The 18,726-nt window shown below is 39.6% G+C and overlaps 1 protein-coding gene across 1 annotated transcript in view; it reads left to right on the top strand.

Moving 5' to 3' along the window:
* LOC143030049 (uncharacterized) overlaps positions 1 to 14,666 on the top strand; it is a 32,359-nt gene extending 17,693 nt beyond the window's left edge. Inside the window, exons 6-14 of the mRNA XM_076193254.1 lie at positions 58 to 145; positions 1,245 to 1,395; positions 2,011 to 2,094; positions 3,971 to 4,103; positions 5,849 to 5,962; positions 6,542 to 6,659; positions 11,572 to 11,694; positions 12,172 to 12,185; positions 12,580 to 14,666. Of these exons, the coding sequence (XP_076049369.1) occupies positions 58 to 145; positions 1,245 to 1,395; positions 2,011 to 2,094; positions 3,971 to 4,103; positions 5,849 to 5,962; positions 6,542 to 6,659; positions 11,572 to 11,694; positions 12,172 to 12,185; positions 12,580 to 13,515 (1,761 nt within the window). The 3' untranslated portion in view covers positions 13,516 to 14,666. The remainder of the gene's footprint in view (positions 1 to 57; positions 146 to 1,244; positions 1,396 to 2,010; positions 2,095 to 3,970; positions 4,104 to 5,848; positions 5,963 to 6,541; positions 6,660 to 11,571; positions 11,695 to 12,171; positions 12,186 to 12,579) is intronic.
* Positions 14,667 to 18,726: the final 4,060 nt, after the last annotated feature.

The following is an 18,726-nucleotide window of genomic DNA, read 5'->3' as shown; positions in this document are numbered from 1 at the left end:
TTGGGTAGTTTGGTTTTCTGTTGCCAATGGAAATGTATTTCTTGTCTGTTTTGTAAGGTTGTGTTGAAGGTGTGGGCAGCAGTGTCAACATTTGTGATTGGTGTACTGTTCAGTGTCACAAAGTTTTGTCTCAAAGTTAAAGCTTGTGAGTTAGTTCTTTTGTAATTGGTGTGTGTCTGTGACCAACAGAAGTGTATCATGTTTTTGTGGTGGTTATTATTGGAAGGTGGTTGGATCCAGTGGTTCTGATGACATTCCAAGATATTGGGGTTAAACAAGGGGAACGGAAGGTGATGTCAGGAGAGGAGTGGGTGTAGAGGGCTTGGAGAATATGTGTGGGATTATGGATGTTACTCATGATGGTGAATGGGACAGGTTGTTTGTAAATCAAACTTTTTGTCCGTGTTGGGGTTGCTAACATGCCTAACTGAAGTCACGACCATTTTGGTTGATGCCCATTGTATTCTCACGTTCCTGCTTATATACTGTACTCTATATGGACATACCACTGATACATATCCTAGTCTTCAATTGGTTAGGGTTTCAGACATTTTCATCTCTATCCATATGGTTGAAAGCTTCTTTAATCTTCCACAGTAGTCTTTTTCTTCTACAATCCTGTTGATGTCTATCAGATGACAAGTTGTCTTTTATCAATACTTCCAAATCTTCCTCCTCTTGCTTTTGTAACAGATTCATTTTTCAAGGAATAGTTTAAGATGGTCTTTTTACAGACATTGCATATTTCTAGTATTTTGCATTTTTTGTATTGTAATTTAATTTTCCAATCTTGGCTCCATGCAAAAATAATGTCAAGATCACAATAGCATACAGTCATCATATTTGGTTCTTGTGATTTTTGCATCATATGCAAACTTGTTGCCATTATCATGTACCTTTTATCATTGATAAAAAACACTATTGATGCAAGCTCTGAACCCTGTAAAACTGCTGCACTTCAGCCTCTGCACATGGCTCACCATGCCTGAACGTACAGTGCTTGTCATGGCATTATACTGGCCACCCCACTCGCACCAAAACACAAACATGTACCATAAAAATATATTTGCACACTTGCCAAAATTCTAATACTTGGTGCTGCCTCACTTAGCCATTTAAGAAGATTCCCACAAATTTCTGAGGGTCTGGGGAGGTATAATCTATGCCTCACGTACAGCAGACTCAAGCCGTGGAATAGAACTAATGTCCTTGCCCTTCAAACTTTGCTTCACTATTGACCACAGGCTTTCAATGGGGTTCAGGTCAGGGGAAACCGGGCCAGTCATTAAAGAAGCTCGCATCAGTCCTTAAACCACCCAACTACAGATCTGGTGGTGTGGCACGGTGCTCAATTCTGCATAAATGCCATAGCCCCACACTTCTCGTACACATCAAGTGAATTGCCACACAACACCTCCACCAAACTTTTGGTCCCAGTGCCTGGCCGTCGGCCAAAAACTCATAAATCAATCAATCAATCAATCACAACACCTCCACCTATACTGGTTTTTGGGGAGCACAACGAGTTCACCAACACTGATCAGAGAAACGTCCCCGAACCATAAGCGAGTCTGGGTGTTTGGTGGTCCCATGGGTGTACTGTGGGTCGCTACCTCTGGCCCGGTATACATGTCCACCATGGTTACAGGTGATGGTGAAGGTGGCTTCATCATCCCAAAGTACCTTGGACCACTGTTGAGGAGTCCAATTACAATATTTAAGTGCAAAATCCAGCCTACGTTTCTTCTGCCGCTTGGTAAGGATAGATTTCTTAACCTGCCTGTGGCTACTGTAGCCCAGTTCAGCCACCTGCCTGTTGACTGTTCTTATGGACACCTCGGAAAGCAGATGTGTATTTTTTCTTCAGTTCTATAGCAGTTATGGTAGGTGTACTTTAGCTGCTTTTTGAGCATAGTCAAAGTATGTACAGATGTCTTCCTTGAGGGCCCAGGCTGAGGTTTAGTAGATAGTAACTCGACACCACTGTTAGCTTTGAAACATTTCTTCCAGATTCTCGCAGATCATTCACTCGCACCAACATTCGCCTCTGGAGCCCAGCTTTGTGAAGCCCTATGATCTGAGTAATAGTTACAGGCATTAATGATTTTTACCCATAGTTGCCAAGGGAAACCCAGACAAAAGATGGTGTGAATGAGAACAAAAGCGCAACACTTCCTTTCACCACAGCAGCTATGTGAGCACTGAATCAGCATGTAATGCTGTGATGAGCATTGTAAGTGTACAAAGTGTTCAAGACCACCCAACATCTTCCTCAGTTCACATTATACTGTTGTGAAAGAGAGATGCTCTACCTTTGAGAGCTGGAACATGCCAGCTTTCAAGAAGCACGAGTACCTTCTGATACCAACCCAGAAGTTGAGGACATGGAAGCATCTTGGTCCCCTATTGGCATCTCCCACATCATCTTGATCCACTATTGACATCCCCCACAACTTGTAAACTTGCTGCTGAATGGTCTGTAATATCAAACCTGCATTGCATGCCCATTTTCCACTCCTGACACACTTCATGGTATCCCCATCCACCTCCACATCCCTAATGGCCCCACCCATGCAAACTGGGAAACCTTTTCAATTGGCATTATGTATTGATACTTTATGGGTGGGAGTGTTTTTATGCCTTTCCCTTTTTGGCTACCTCCCTTGGAAGGGGGAAAAAGCCTTGGTATATGTATGTATGTATGTACTTTATAACAGGTGACTGAACAGAAAACCTATCACATCACAGAACATAAACAGCACTCATCTTGATCCCAAAATATTTATGATCTACATCTTGATGCTCAGTTCTTTGGTGGAATTCAGATTTAGCACACTCCATTGAACAATGAAAACTAATTTTTGCTGCTTCCAAGACACCTACTTTAGAAAACTATTCTTCATAAAAGAGAGCAAGAGCTTAATGTAAAGTGTGTGGTTAAAAACAAGAACAGGTTGGAAGGGGTGGATGTTAAGGAATGCATATGTTCCTATTAGTGAGAAGCAAGAATTTTGGAAGTAATGTTAATGCAGTCTTTATGTGCCTGTAGAGGAGTAAACAGAATATTGATGTCAAGATGGAACAAAATTAAAGAAAATCCATTGAACAAGAACTGATCAATTGACCTATTGTCGAACTGGTGCCTTGTAGAAATCGTTAACATTACTTGTCCAGACAAAACCTCGCTTTAGATATGTGCAGCAATCTGCATGCATCAGAGAAAATATACACTAAATCAGTCTACACTGCAGAAGGGAATTAATCAGTCTACAGATTGTTCATAACTGCTCTTGACTGTGCTTCCACATAGTTATATAGATGCATAGATATTTGGAATATTTTGTGATAAAGCTCAAGCTGGAACAATACACAAATTCAAATGTAGATATAATTGGAAATCAAGGACATAGATTGAGTTGGAATTGTACATGAATTTGACACTAGGTATAATTTGAGAATAGGAGACAGGATCCAATGAGCTTTGCTCCTTGCATGTACACTACAATTAGGTAAATACAACATGGTCCCAGCAATCTGAAAAACCTCTGCAAACTACAAAATGAACACCATGTATCATTGGAGCTTAGGGCCGAGAGGAAGTGACCTGTGATGAAGCATTTCAGAAAAATTGATAGATGCAAGGAAAGTGTCAATGTTGAGGCGAGGTAGATAATGCATGGGAATGGAGCTGTTGAATAGGGAAAAATAGTGCTAAGGTAGTTTGGGCACATGGAAAGAATGAAGAAAGATTAGTAGTTTGTGTGAGAAACGAGTGGATGGAGCAAGTTTGAGAGGAAGAGAAAGTGTAAGATGGATTGGATGAAAAGGACTGGATACTCATGGAACATTTGTCAAATAGGGGAAAATGCAGAAAATGGGAATGAATGGATGAAAGAATAATAGGACCTATGAAAGAGGGTGAGGTTGCCATGTAATGTAATATGCTATGAGCCTTTCTTCCTTTTACAAGGGTGAGAGGTGCTGGCAGTTCAAAGCACACCTCTGTACACATTGAAACCCATTTAATGCTCCTCCCATCTGAGCAACCAAAGGATACAAAAGCCCATTCAGCCAATTCTCATCTCTATCGGAATAAACAGCATGTGAGGACGGAGCATTTATTAGTACTGTACAATGTTTTGACTGTTACAGTTTTACTGCAACAAGCAAAATATTGTACTAATACTCAAAGGCTCTGTCCTCACATGGTCTTTATTTCGATAGACTTGTCGGCAACTGCCAATTTGGTGCATAATTCATCTTGCCACGAGGGGTCACACTATTTAAGGTTAAAGATGAAGGTACAGCTCTTGCAAAACAAGGCATGACAACTGAAGATAACTTACCCCCACTATTTTACTGTACAGCAACCTCCTCCTTATTTACTTGAATGTATGGTATAGGTGAAAAGAATATCCTTTTAGGCCACATTCTCTCTCCAACATTCACATTCTCTCTGCTTTCTGTCTTTAGCACATACACTTCCCTGCACCCCATCCCTCTGTCTCATTCACAGTTTTCCAATTGACTTCTCACACTGCTTTCCACACAGCTTGTCACCTCATTCTTCAAACCACAACATTGGTCCATCCTCCTGTCTAACAACTTTCTTCCTATTTCACATTTCTCACTATTCATGTTTCACTAAATTATTGATGGGTCCATGAATAACATGTAGGTTAACTATGAAGTAATTGTGAAAGATTGATAGAATATTTTGGAAGAGAGGAAAGTCCTGACAGGTAAACAATTTAGATTCAAAGAAGGAATGTAATGTTTTAAATTTTAGTTTTTTTATTCAAGAGTTCATGTGCTACGGGAGAGATCAGTGAGAAGCGTGTATTCCTACATGTGGAGAAAGTTTTTTATATTTTACAAGATTAATATGGACATATGAGCAAATATGAAGACTTAAAGAAGTCTGCTGTAATAGATTAAGGACTTCCTGATGAATATTAATGAGGATGGTTGTGAAGAATAGGATATCGTTAGTCAAGTAGTGAAGTCCCTCAAGGATCTGTGTTCAGTTATGTTATTGATTGGCATCAATGACAGGGTGAATGGAACAAATTTAATATTTGCTGATGATGGAGTGGGAAAAATGGAGATAATTGAAAATTGTCATAGGAATATCCAAATAGGATTAATGAATGGAACCAGAAGTGGAAAAAAAATGCAATGTAACTGATCAATTGATCCATTGTCTTAGTTCTCTTTTGCAGGAAACCAGCCACAGCCAACACATCTACACAGAAATTTCTCAGTGAAGAGGTTTTGTAGTCTTATCAAGGAGTGATTGTAGGGCAATGTAGTACAGAGGGTTCCCATCTATAAATAGTTTATTATATAAAGCCGATTTTTTTTTTTTTTTTTCCTTAAAATTAGATTTGCATAGCAAGCTGAAATTTGAACAACAAACAGCCAGCAGATTATGCATGCATGTAAATGGCTTGGAATGTCCCCAAAAAACTTAATTGCCATATTATACTCATTTTGTGCCATGGACTATAAGCTGAATTTTTGTTTATGTTCAAAATGGACTCGTGGATCGATAATCACATGACAACACATTTGCCTTATTACACTCATTCTGTCACAGGCACACTAAGCACACAAAAATGTAACGTGTAATGCTTGTCTTGTAGATTTTGGTGTTAACACCATGGCCAGTCTGGGGACACATCGCTCCCATGTCTCTGCCTGAGCCTCACATATTGGAGCTGGCCTGCAATTGAGTTTGTTGTTGGTCCCTGTGAGTTTGTGCCATCTGGGATGTTGCCTAGGAATTTGTCTAGCCTCCTCTTTGAAAGCTTCTATGCTGACTCCTGTCGAGTCCCTTATCTCTTAGGAGACAGATGAAGAGTCTGGGCTCAGCATGGGTGAAGTTTTCCACCTGGATCATCTTTATTTGCTGGGAGCAGCTGCTTATGGACCTTCTTATGCAGATCATACCAAACCTGGGGTGCTGTTGCCCTTTGATATCAACACCTTCATTTTGTGATGGGTTTGGTCCCGTTCCCTCCATGACTTTCCAGACATAAATAACCCTAGCACTCCCTGCATCTCTGCATTGAATGGAGCCTGAAGATTTTCAGCCTCTCCCAGTAGTTTAGGGAGTACCCAACTAACCTCCTCATGAATACCCCTTGACCTGTTCAAGCTCTTGTATCTCCTTGACTTTGTGTGAAGACCATACCTGGTATACATACTCTGGCTTTGACACCACCAGGGTCTTCCATAGAGGTAACAAGTGCTCAGGCTTCCTGATCTTAAAGGTCAGGAGGAGTCACCAACTCATTTTATGAGCAACACTAGTGGTGTGGGTTGTGTGTGCCTTTGATGCCACAGTCATCACTCATCCACACCCTTAGGTCTCTGTGTTTATTTTGTTTTATTTCCTCTACAACCACTGTGTACTGCTACTCTTTTAAGATTTTTCTTTGGCACCATATCTTATTAGTTAAAATTTCTTTGTTGAACACAATGTTGTTTTCACTCGACCACTTGTATACTACCTCCAGATCTTTTTGTAATCTTTCAGAATCTTCTGGTTGTAATTTCTCAAGAGATCTTGGTATCATCCATGAACGAGGACACTAGTGATGTTCTTACCTCCTGGACTATGTCATTTATTATGACCAGGAAGAGTAGTGGGCCAAGTACCAAACCCTGTGGCACTCCACTAATTACCATTGAATTTTTTTATTGGGCACCATCCACCATTACTTTCTGTTTTCTATCACTAAGGAATTCATGTAGCCATAGTCCCAGTTTTCCAGTGATGCCCATATTTTTCACTTTGTGTAGCAGCACCTTGTGGTCTACCTAACCAAATGGTTTAGCGATGCCTAAGTAAACCACATCAACATTTCTTCCACTGCTCATGTTGTCTATAATGTTATTGAGGTGGTTTAGGTGTTGGGAAAGGCATGACCATCCTTTCCAAAACCCATGTTGTCTGGGACTGAACTGCCACTTCCTCCATAGAGTTCACTAGGTTCTTCCTAACTAATCTTTTGAACACTTGTAAGGAATGAGGTAAGACAAACAGGTTTGTAGTTAGCTGGAAGACCTCATTAGCCATCTTTAAAGATGGGAGTGATTAGTCCTTTCAGTTTTATTTGTATAACCCCTTATCTAGTGATTTTCTCTAAGTAGATAGATTGGGATAGTTAATGTATGTTTACATTTCTTTAAGAATATTGCTGGTCTGGCCCCCCTTATGAGTTAATTTTCACTTCATCTATGGCTTCTACTATATCACTAGGCCTGAAACTAATCACTGATAGTATCTGCATTTATACCATTAACTTGGAAAAGTTCTCTGGAATTCACTATTGATTTTTCTGCTAATTGTACACTGTACACACTTTTGAATTATTTTTATAACATGTTTGCAGTTTTGTCCGAGTCCTCAACTAGTTCTCCATTTTGATTCTCCAAAGGTCCAATTTTTACATGTGACTTAAGTTTCTTGTGGGTATATGCATAGATGTATTTTGGATTGTTCTTTACGGACATTAATGCTTTATCTTCTTCATATTACCTCTTTTTTGTGTGTGTGTGTGATTCTATCAGCTTGGTTTCTATTTCTTTCACTTTAGTCTCAATGTTTATGTATTATATTAAAAACATCATGGATTGACACCTACATGTGAACAATTCAGTTAATGAATGGAACTCTGGAAATGCTGTTATAAGGTGATTTTTTGTGACTTGTATCCCTCAGTGCAAATAAATGCAGGATATTGGAAATGGGTAAAAGTAAAAAAAGCCCATCATTACACAGTAAAATGAGAAATAAATTGCAAAAGTAAAGGAGGAAAATTATATAAGTGTTGGTAATGGAAAATTTGTCATTAGAAAGATACATGAAAAATACTGCTGGGATGCCTTACATATTGTTGACAAACATAGTGGCATTCCTCTGCATGGATGAAGCTATGAAAATCTTCCAGTGTGGAGTATGCTCTAATAATGAGGCCCTCACTGAAATGAAAGAGCAGCATCTGAAATGGCTCTTAGCTTAGCAGATAGAATACAATAGGGAATTGAATTGAAGTTATTTACTAACAGAGAAAAACAGTGAGGTGGTATGATAGCAGTACTGAGGACAATGGAAAGATGTTGATGATATGGTGTAATGGAAGGCTAGGATGGTGCCCCTCACAGAGGACTTTGTAGCATGGAATTTAATGAACCACCATCCCCTTGACCTTCACCGCAAGTAATGACACCCTACCCCACTCAGCCAGAACAGGAAAAAATGCAGGACACTAGGAAAACCAGAGGATACAGTAAGGAACTATGAAATACTTTCAAGGATAGTAGAAAATAGTTTTCTATCTAGATACATTGATCAATGGAGTAGGATGGAAGAAGTGATAGTCAGACAGTATAAGCAAATTTGATGAAAAGTTTGTCAAGATGAAGCGGAGACTAGACTGAAGGAGCATAGTTCATATCCTATATGTTACATTTAGGTAAATATGGATCTCACCCCACCCCCATGGTCAGCCAAATGTGCAAATTGTGGAAAGAATAACCAGTATCCTCCTCATTCTGTACTCTACTTTTTTGAACACCTCAACTCTTAGGAGATTCAAGCCCAAGTCAGATTCATGATGTTCTACCCTGATATAATCTATGCAGAGGATCTAGTCTACCACGCCATCATCACCCTTTTCCACAGTTCCTATCCCAACAGCCCTACAAACATAACATAAAGACCACCACTTAACCCCCAACATCTTCATGTTATCCAATCTCCACTGCACAACCAATTGTCTCCACTGCTCTCCATGTCTTGTCACTTTGAAAACCTTTTTTCCTCCATCCACCTTACTGCCCACTACCCTAAGCTTGCCACCCAATGTAGAAAAACAATTTATCACTAGGGCATATACTAAAAAGAAAATGTCACACCTATATTTTTTATATGGATGATGTTGTGACTGCATGAGGATGACAGGGCGGGGGGGTGGGGGGTAGTAGGTGTGAGTAAATTTTGACGCAGCCCGAAGGGATTTTCTCCCCGTCCTCCCTTTATATGCAAAGGGGGACGGAGAGGGGGGGTCGCCGATTAAATGAAGCGGCCTTGCTGTGGATGTACTGTGTCTTGCGACACTGCTTCTGACCCAGGGCGGTGGGCAGGGTTCAGGGATGACCCGTCATCCAGATGGTGCTCAGATGAGAGGAAGGGTGGGAGGGGTGTGGAGTGTATTTAGGGATGAAATGGGTGGGAGTGTTTTTATGCCTTTCCCTTTGTGGCTACCTCCCTTGGAAGGGGGAAAAAGCCTTGGTATATGTATGTATGTATATTTTACCCACCACAGAACTGCCACCAAATTAACATTACATATACCAAAAGGCTTTTTCCCCTTTACAAGTCAAAGCATACATCCTACACATTTCACAACTGTCCAAAACCTATCTGTTGTCCCTCCCATTTCAGCATTTTGTGGAGAAAGTCTGATTCTGTCAAAAAAAGAAAAAAAAGAAACGACTCCCTAGATATTCCCTCATGCTCCCTACCTAACATGGCTTATGCTGCCCTAGACCTAGTGGCCATATATGAAAGCACCAACCAACACATTCAAACCCTATTGAGACAAACCAACCAATGTGATAAGTTTTGTTGTATGTTCTATCACCCATTTCATCTTTTGTAAACTTTTATTTTCCTCTGATTATGAAGTGACAGTTTTTGATTTATCCATGTCCTATGTTCTTTGCTCCAATCAATAAAATACAGTGGCCCAAATTCTTGGGATAATTATCTCTACTTCAGTTATTTTCTTCTGTCCATTCAACATTTCCAACTTCTCCCTCCAGAAATCCCTAGGCCTTCCATGCCTTAGTGTCTCAGTATTTGCAAAGGCAAAAGCCTCCCCCCCCCTCTCTCTCTCTCTGTCTTTTTTTCTGTAGCCCTCCACCTTCCCCAATACTTCCCTCCTTTCATTAATATTTTAATTCTCTTACTGCCCCTTGCTTACACACTTCTCCAGCTTTTGCATCTATATGCACCTTTACTTCATGCACAAGCTTCAGGATTTTTTTTTTTTTTTTTTAAACATCGCTTGGTACATGTGTGTTCTTTATATCAAGATGTGATGGTGCATACCCATGTTATCCAAACTGGAGTGACTGCTAATAAACTGAATACGCTCGGCCCTCAATTTAAGGGACCTCCATTGAACAGATTTTGGAGGCAATGGATAAAATCCAGTGACTCAGAATAAATTTCTGAGTCCCACCAATATATACTCATGGCATATCAAGAACCGATCTTCATAATCCTTGGTAAGTCCAATCAGGGGTGCAGTACTGCTGTAGCTCGCCAAAGTACCACTTCAGTACCTCTTTTTCTTCATTTAATAACCACATTCATTCAATTGATTAGTAAGTGCAAATATGAAATATTCAATCATTGTGTGACATATCACTGGCCCACTATAAATAGAAACATGATAGGGATGGGAGGATTTTGTCGGGCCCTCCAGAGCTCTAGTACCTATAAAACCGGCACTGCGCTCCTGAGTCTGATATTGAATTACAGTGTGTTGGATTTATTATATTTATCAAACTTTTGTCTGTTAAGTTGAGGGATAGGTGTATATTCTTTATCCAGTGTATTCCAGGGTGGTTGACTGTATAATCATTGGAAAGATTGTCTACACTATTAGTATTTGATGTTTAGACTCGCTTTTTTTTAAGAGGAGGGGAAAAAGGTATGTTATGAGTTTAACTGAAGTATGAAAGAGGTGGTAAGGTAAAACACTGTTTTTATTCCCCAACAATTTGTCCATATCTCTGAGGAAGCCCTGGTAAGGACAAAACATAAGAGTATGAATTTTTTTTTCAGTTCACCTCATCACCCTGCCACTTATATACTGTGACCTAAGTGACGTAGCTAGACATGTGATAGGAACAAGTTCACTCCCTTTCATTATCATTACACCTATTGCTCTCTCATTTCTATCAATTCATTCCTAGTGTACTCTTCTCATGGAGTAGGCTATTGCTTTAATCTGTACATTCTTCTTCAACTTATTTGTCCCCCATACACATTTTTGCTTCTCCAAAATCCTTAACACGAGCTTTTGTAGTTTCTTTTGCCCCTATCATACCATAATTTTTTCCTTGATCTACCCATTGACCTCGCTTCCAACATCATTGATTAATGAATCATTCAAGATTTACTCTCATCTGTTCACAACTTAACCAAACCACCTCACATCAGCTTGTTCAATTATTCTTCCAAATCCCATTTGTATCCCGCCCATTCACGATTCTTTTTATTCGTTACTTTGTCATATTTCAAAACTCCATGTATAACCCCTAGTATCTCATTCCCAGTGCTTCTGCATGACTTTTCTCTCCTGTATTCATTACCCGAGCTATGCTTACATACCAATCGGCACAATTTCTGTGTATTTTGATTTCAATACTTCCTGTCATTTTTTATCCTTATCACTATCATATGCACTGGTGGCATAATTGGAAGCATGCTGGTCTTACATTCACATAAGTCTGGGTTTGAATCCTGCACTCCTCACCAATTCCCTGCAGTGACTGTGTACTGCCCCAACAGTACAACTGCATGGGGCAAAGATGATGGCTTTGGCCACAGCTACTTACCTTCTGGCATAGGCTCCTCACCTGTCATGGCACCTGCTTCGTTCCTCCTTCACTGTATTGTCAATCTTATCCACCAGCTTAATTGCCTCTAAAGGTATTGGCTGTGGTTTGGGTGTTCAATTACTGAGCATAAAACATTGAAGGTAATTGAATGTTCACTGCTTCAAATTTAGTGATTCTTTACAGAGCCTTTGCAGTGTGACTCATAATAAGTGACATCAGATCTTCTCTTATCACCTCTAGTCTTGTACTGTAAACTAGGACAACTGTTGCCTTGAATTTCATGAACTAGAAGCCTGCAGCCCCACAGTGGCTGGCACTGGTCCTTAGACCCTTCCATAGGTTTCTACTGGAAGAAACTTTGGACTGGTGTCCATGATGCATTAGTATAGGACTGTTTCTTTGTAGTATGAGGGTAGCAGTCACTAATTCTCTATACTTGAAAATGAGGAGGAAATACAGTTGAGTTGATAGATATCTTGGGGCCAATCTGGAGAATTGAGTGTCAGCCTTTTGTAACTGCAATTCCAGATGATGGTGAGAGTGTTAGATTTTGAAGATGGGCAGCAGGGAAATGATTCTCTGATGTCTGTCTTGCAGGACCAACATTTGCAAGTACTCATCATTGGTCCCAGCATGAAGGAATATTTGTTAAATTATAATTAATATTGGCATGAAAAAATGCAAAATGTGGTTCTGTGAAGAAGGTATACTCAGTTAATCAAAATTATTTTCAAGTGAGGTACCACATTTCTATTCTGGAGCCAGGATAATTAAATTTTGGAACTGATCAGAGAAGTTAGGAAACATGGAGAAATATTCCAGTCTGCCTGTTACTTCAAGAGGGAAATTACCTGGTGGTATATTCAATACTTTTTCAAGTAATCTAATTGCAGTACTTGCTATGTTTTTACTGTTGAGTATTAATGGTTTTGATAACCTTGCAGACAAATGGACATTCTTGGCGACCCAAGTACATCATGGGGTGTTGATCTTCTGAATGACTTCTTAAAGGACCGCAGTTACATTCGAGGCTTCACACCCTCTGTAGCCGATTCCAACGTCTTCGCCAGTTTAGCTACAAGGCCATCACCTTCATTTCCACATGCTCTGCGTTGGTATAATCATATAAAATCTCTGGATATTGAGATGAAAGTCTGGATGAACAAGGGTGAAACTACTATTGCCAAACTGTCAACCAAGAGTGAGAAAGAAGCCCAGAACTATAAAGGAAACTACAAAAATTTGTTAAAAGATAATAATAATGAGGAATTTGTAGGAAGAGACAATAAAGAGGAATATGAATTACAAGACAATAAAGAGAAATGTGTAGGACAACACATGAAAGAGAAATATACAGAACAAGACATTAAGGAGAAATATGTAGAACAAGATGTTAAGGAGAAGTTTGAAGAACATGATAATGAGAAATATGTAGAGCAAGACTGTAAGAAAAATGTAGGGCTAGACAATACAGAGGAAAATCAGGATGATGACACTGATATTGATCTTTTCGGATCTGATGATGATGATGAAGAGGAGGCAGAATGTTTAAAGCAAAAATTGGTTGCTGCTCATGCTGCAAAGTCTAAAAAAACGGGTCCTATTGCCAAGTCATCTGTGTTGCTTGATATAAAACCATGGAGTGATGAGACTGATATGGGCGAAATGGAACAGCATGTTCGTTCCATCAGTAGGGAAGGCTTACACTGGGGTGCAAGTAGACTGGCTCCACTTGCCTTTGGTATCTCAAAACTTAGTCTTTTATGTACCATTGAAGATGAAAAAGTCTCTGTTGATGACCTTATAGAAGAAATATGTGAACTAGGAGACTATGTACAATCTGTGGATATTCAAGCTTTCAACAAAATATAAGGGACAATCTGTCATACTTTCTGGAACTACTATTACCTCTACTTTTTGAAACAAGGAAAATGGACTTTTTTGTTGTTCTATGATATGAAACTATCTAGTCATTCCTGCAGTTGTCAGACCAGTGCTGGATAGAATGAAAAATAGCTGGGTCATATGGTGCCCTTAATTAAAGCTATGCACAATCATTTGTACTCTATTGGTAGGTTATCCCACAAAGTCATCCCATTATATGTAGCTGTTACTTCTAAGACATCAACAAATTGGACTTCCCAGTACTACTAGCAACCCAAAACAGTTTCTGAGGGGTGCAGGTTGGTTCTGAACCATCCAGCTACTGAACACAAGCTTTTAAGCATGTGTTGTAGTGCCTTGTGAAATTTTCAAGCAAACATACTTGAAGAACTAGATCATCTTTCCAGGTTTCTTAACTATTCATATGCATTCAGCTAGACTAGAAAAAATCCTTACTGATGCACTTCCACTATCACCAGGTTTTCATTGTATCCGAGCAATGTGGGTGTTCCATGTTTGCAGTGGAAGATTTTCCAATATGCTACAGGTGAGGGTGTATCATGTATGTGGGTGATAATTACATCTGTCATGAGTGCAAAGTCTAAATTTCACACACTTGGATGCATTGCAGGAAGAATTTAAACAATTATCAACAGATATAAATATATATATATTTATCTATCAAATAAATGCAAGTTATAAAAAATTACTGAGTTTACATTTCATGTGACTAAGGATCTATGTACAGACGCTTCTGTTTTAGTAGTAACAGCATATGAACAATGATATAAGGATGAATCATCATCACTCAATTATTAACAAGATCTTCAAAAGATTACTGGATAGCACAAAAAATAAAAATCTCTCAATAAGATGAACTCTTACCAGTGGCATGCATTAGATGACATGACTGATTAGAGATGTGTTGGTTGTTACACTGTCAAATCTCATGTATTGAATATTAATTGCATTTTGTGCTGTCAATACATTAATAACTTGGGTAATGATACCAATATGGACCAGAGTCTTGCAGTATTTCATATGATTGGAGACACCTCCAATCAAAGAAGAATGCTGATAATTTTTAATTTCTATTATCCCTCATGTATACTAGATATATAATATATATATACTGAAGAGCTCTTTCCCTTAGTAGCCAAATCAAGGCATGGACCCTTCCTACAACCATCCAAAAACCAATTTGTTGTCCCTCCCATCTTAGTTCCTAATGGACGAGGGGTCATCCTTGTCTTCTACTAAAATGCTTGGGTCAGAGGCAATGCAACAAGACACAGCTTTCTGTTACCCTCCTTAAATCTCTTTTAGCACTTCTATTACTCCAACTCTTTGGGATTTTCCTCCCAAGGATGTAAGTGCTGATTGTCAGTGACAAAATGTATAGGAGGTACAGGGTCCAACAAAATGATGTGACACATTTGTAACTTTAATAAAAGCCAAATGGAGTAAAGAACGAAAAAGTGTTTATTTTCTGAAAGTATATATAATGCCATTTTGTTTCATTTGGTTTTAAAAACTAAGTCAGTCAAGTGGGTGCTGTTACTGTCATACCATTGCCACATTTTCCAGAGCTCTGGCAGTTCGAGGTTCAGCTAGTCTATTTTTGTTTCAATGCTGATACACCAGCTCTGAAGTTGGTAACCCAACAAAATTGTTTTAAATAGGTACAGGATCATTTCTAACCAAGCCAAAGTGCACACAGAACACAGTTTCAGTTATGGATTTGTTGTTCTAGATGAACGTTCCCACAATGAAAGCCCAGTGCTCGCCCATCCGATTCATGTTGGCAATTGAAAACAAAAATTGAAAAAGGCATTTTTTGATGAAACAAAATGGCATTTCATGTACATTTAAAAAAAAATTAATCTATTTGGTTTTTATTGAACCTACAAATGTGTCGTAATTTTGGCCACTCCCTGTATATTCCATGCCAACCAGATATCACTTGCACTGCAGGTGATGCAATAATGGATTTTAATATTATGGTCTTCATAGTTTGGCTGTTGGTTTCTATTGTTTGCCTGCATTAAACTCCAACTCAGAAGTAGGCAAATTCTTGTGTTCTGGAAAGATCTTAGAAAATATTATGAAGTCCACACATTTAAAAAATAATCTGTCAAGAATGAGATGATTATTCTAGAGCACAGTGATTATTGTATATTAGTAAATTTAGTCAGACTAAAGGTATATAAAAGTGCATTGTGAAAAGGATCTTTGTGTAATTATCGGTGATAATCTGAAATCATCTATGCAGTATATTTCCACCTCAGAGAAGCCAAATAGCATATACAGTATTTTCCGGCGTATAGTGCGCGACTTTTTTCCGTTGGAAGGGCCTAAAAATTGGGGGTGCGCGTTATCCGGTGGTGCGCATTATCTACGGCCTACGATGAAAATTCTGCGGCTGTGTGTGTACCGGTGATTTTTTTCACAACAATGTGACGATGTTGGCCGTCACAAAGTCGGGACGGCACACTTCTCCATGACGTTCCGTGAGAACAAGAAGAACAGCCATGGTGACATGAAAGAATACGCCAGCATGGGCTTTATAAATATTTGGTATAGGCAGGTATCTATCGAATCTTATTTTTCATGTTTAAATAGGCCTAAACACCACGAAACATGATCAATATTCATGATATTTGCCCATGTCCACAGCATCCTAGTTTGAATCTTTATGTTGGCTTTGTTGCTTCACTTTAGGTATGGTACAAATTCCGTTGTGGCCGTTCATAAACTCGTGTCAAACACCTGACTACAACACACTCTTCCGGGAGTTATATTAATTAAACGTCACCTCGATGAGAGACTGTCCTATTTTACCACTGTCATTGCAGGTTCAAAGCTAAAACGAAACAGTCTGTAGTTTGTTTCAGTATTAAATAAAAAACAAAAATGGTAAAGACGAATTATTTCCTCAAGATATAAAATGAACATTGTCTGTAAAAATCCCGAAATTTTTCTGTATATTTTACTTTCAATAAACTTTTTTTAGATCATATTTCCTACAAACTATTTAAGCTACAAGGTAATAAAGGACCAACACACAACATGAGTCATATACCGGTACATGTAGTTCCGACTTTTTCTTACGATCGGGCATGCGCGTTATACGTCGGTGCGCGCTATCTGTGTACTGAGATAACGAAGTGCATGGGTGCGCATTATAACCCGATGCGCATTTTAAGCCGGAAAATACGGTACTAAGGCTTTTTCCCCCTTACAAGGGAGGTAGCCAAAAAGAAAAAGGCATAAAATCATTCCCACCCATTCCATCCCTAGATACATTCCACTCCCCTCCACCCTCCCTCCCATCTTAGCAACTCCTGGATGACGGGTCATCCCTGCACCTTGTCCACTGCCCTGGGTCAGAAGCAGTGTCGCAAGGCACAGCACATCCACAGCAAGGCCGCTTCATTAAATCGGTGACCCCCTCTCTCTGTCCCCCATGCATAAAAGGAGAAGACGGGGAGAGATCCCATTGGGCTGCGTCAAATTTTGCTCACACATACTTCACCCCCCATCCCCCCCACCCATTCCACCTCATGCATCACAACATCATCCATATACAACTATTCTCTATTCACCCCTGTCTTCTGTCCTCTCCTGTCCTTCTTCAACAGACATTCCCCTCTTCCCCAAAGCCCTCTTCACCCCATCCATCCATCTCATCCTAGGACGTCCCCTCATGTTCACTCCCTCCACATCTGCCTTCCATACCTCTTTTACTTGTCTTCACTCATTCTTTCCATGTGTCCAAACCATCCTAATACTCTTTCATCAACCCTATCTCCCAACTCCCTTTCCACCCCTGTTCTCCTCCTCACCTCCTCATTTCTCACTCTCTCTAGCCTAGTGGCCCCCATCATACTTCTCAGACATCTCATCTCAAACACATTCAAACTCCTTCTCTCTTCCTCTCTTATGTTCCATGTTTCTGCCCCATACAGTGCTGTTGGCACAATCACTCCATACAGTCTCCTCTTAGCATCCATTCCCAAATGTCTATTCCTCATTACACTTTTTAATCCACCAAGGCATTTACTCGCTTCTCTCAATCTGCATTCTACCTCCACCTTCACTCCACCTTTACATGCCACATTTGCACCCAAGTATCTAAAACTATCCACTTCCTTCAGTCGCTCTACCTTAATGCTCACTTCCAGTCTGCTGTCACTTTCACCCCTTGTACATCTCGTCACCTTACTTTTACCCACATTTATCTTCAGCTTTCTTCTTTCACATACTCTCCCAAACTCTGTCACCAACTTCCTCAATCCCTCCTCTGATCCTGCCACAAGCGCAGTGTCATCCGCAAAGAACAGCTGGCTCACCTCCCACTTTTCTCCATTTTCTTTAACCATCTCTGACCCACCACCCTTGCATTTACCTCTCGCACCACCCCATCCATGTACAAGTTGAACAGCCAGGGCGACATAACACGTCCCTGATGAAGTCCCACCTTTACCTCAAACCACTCACTCTCTCCATTTCTAATCCTGACACATGCTCTACTACTCTCTTAAAAACTTTTGACAGTTCCTAGAAGCTTTCCTCCTATCCCATATATCCGCAAAACCTCCCACAGTGCCTTCCTGTCTACCCTTTCATAAGCCTTTTCCAGATCCATAAAAGCCCAAAAAACATCCTTCCCCTTTCCTATAGCTGTCATTAACAAGCTATATAAATCATTAGTTTGTCCACATTCGGAATATGCTGTTTCCATATGGTCACTGAATCTCATTAAAAACATTGACAGATTGGAAAAAGTACAATGGTGAGCCACAAAACTGATTCCAAATATGTATCAGAAATAAATCATACAAAAATTGAATAAAACATGTAAATCTATTTTCCCTAAAAAAAGAGTATATAGGAGTTATTTGATACAGATCTTTAAGATTCTAAAGGAAACTGACAACATCAAAAGTGATGAAATTTTCACACTGCATATGAATCAGGCAAGAAATAATGGTCTTAAACTATCAGGAAGTAGATTTAATTTGGAAGTGGTGTATTATTATGTAGGTATCTAGTCCTTGGTGCACCTTTTGGAAAGTTCCAAACACAGTTTTCCTTATACACTTATATTAGGAAAGATACACTTGGTAGATCCTAGTAGACTACATTCACCTAATAACTGCTGTCCCTTGTTCGGTCGTGGTTTTTGTACCACCTTGA

Source organism: Oratosquilla oratoria, chromosome 11, assembly GCF_046742065.1.
Source record: "Oratosquilla oratoria isolate Oo_2021 chromosome 11, ASM4674206v1, whole genome shotgun sequence".
NCBI lineage: Eukaryota > Metazoa > Arthropoda > Malacostraca > Stomatopoda > Squillidae > Oratosquilla > Oratosquilla oratoria.
This window is presented reverse-complemented; position numbering and strand designations above follow the sequence as displayed.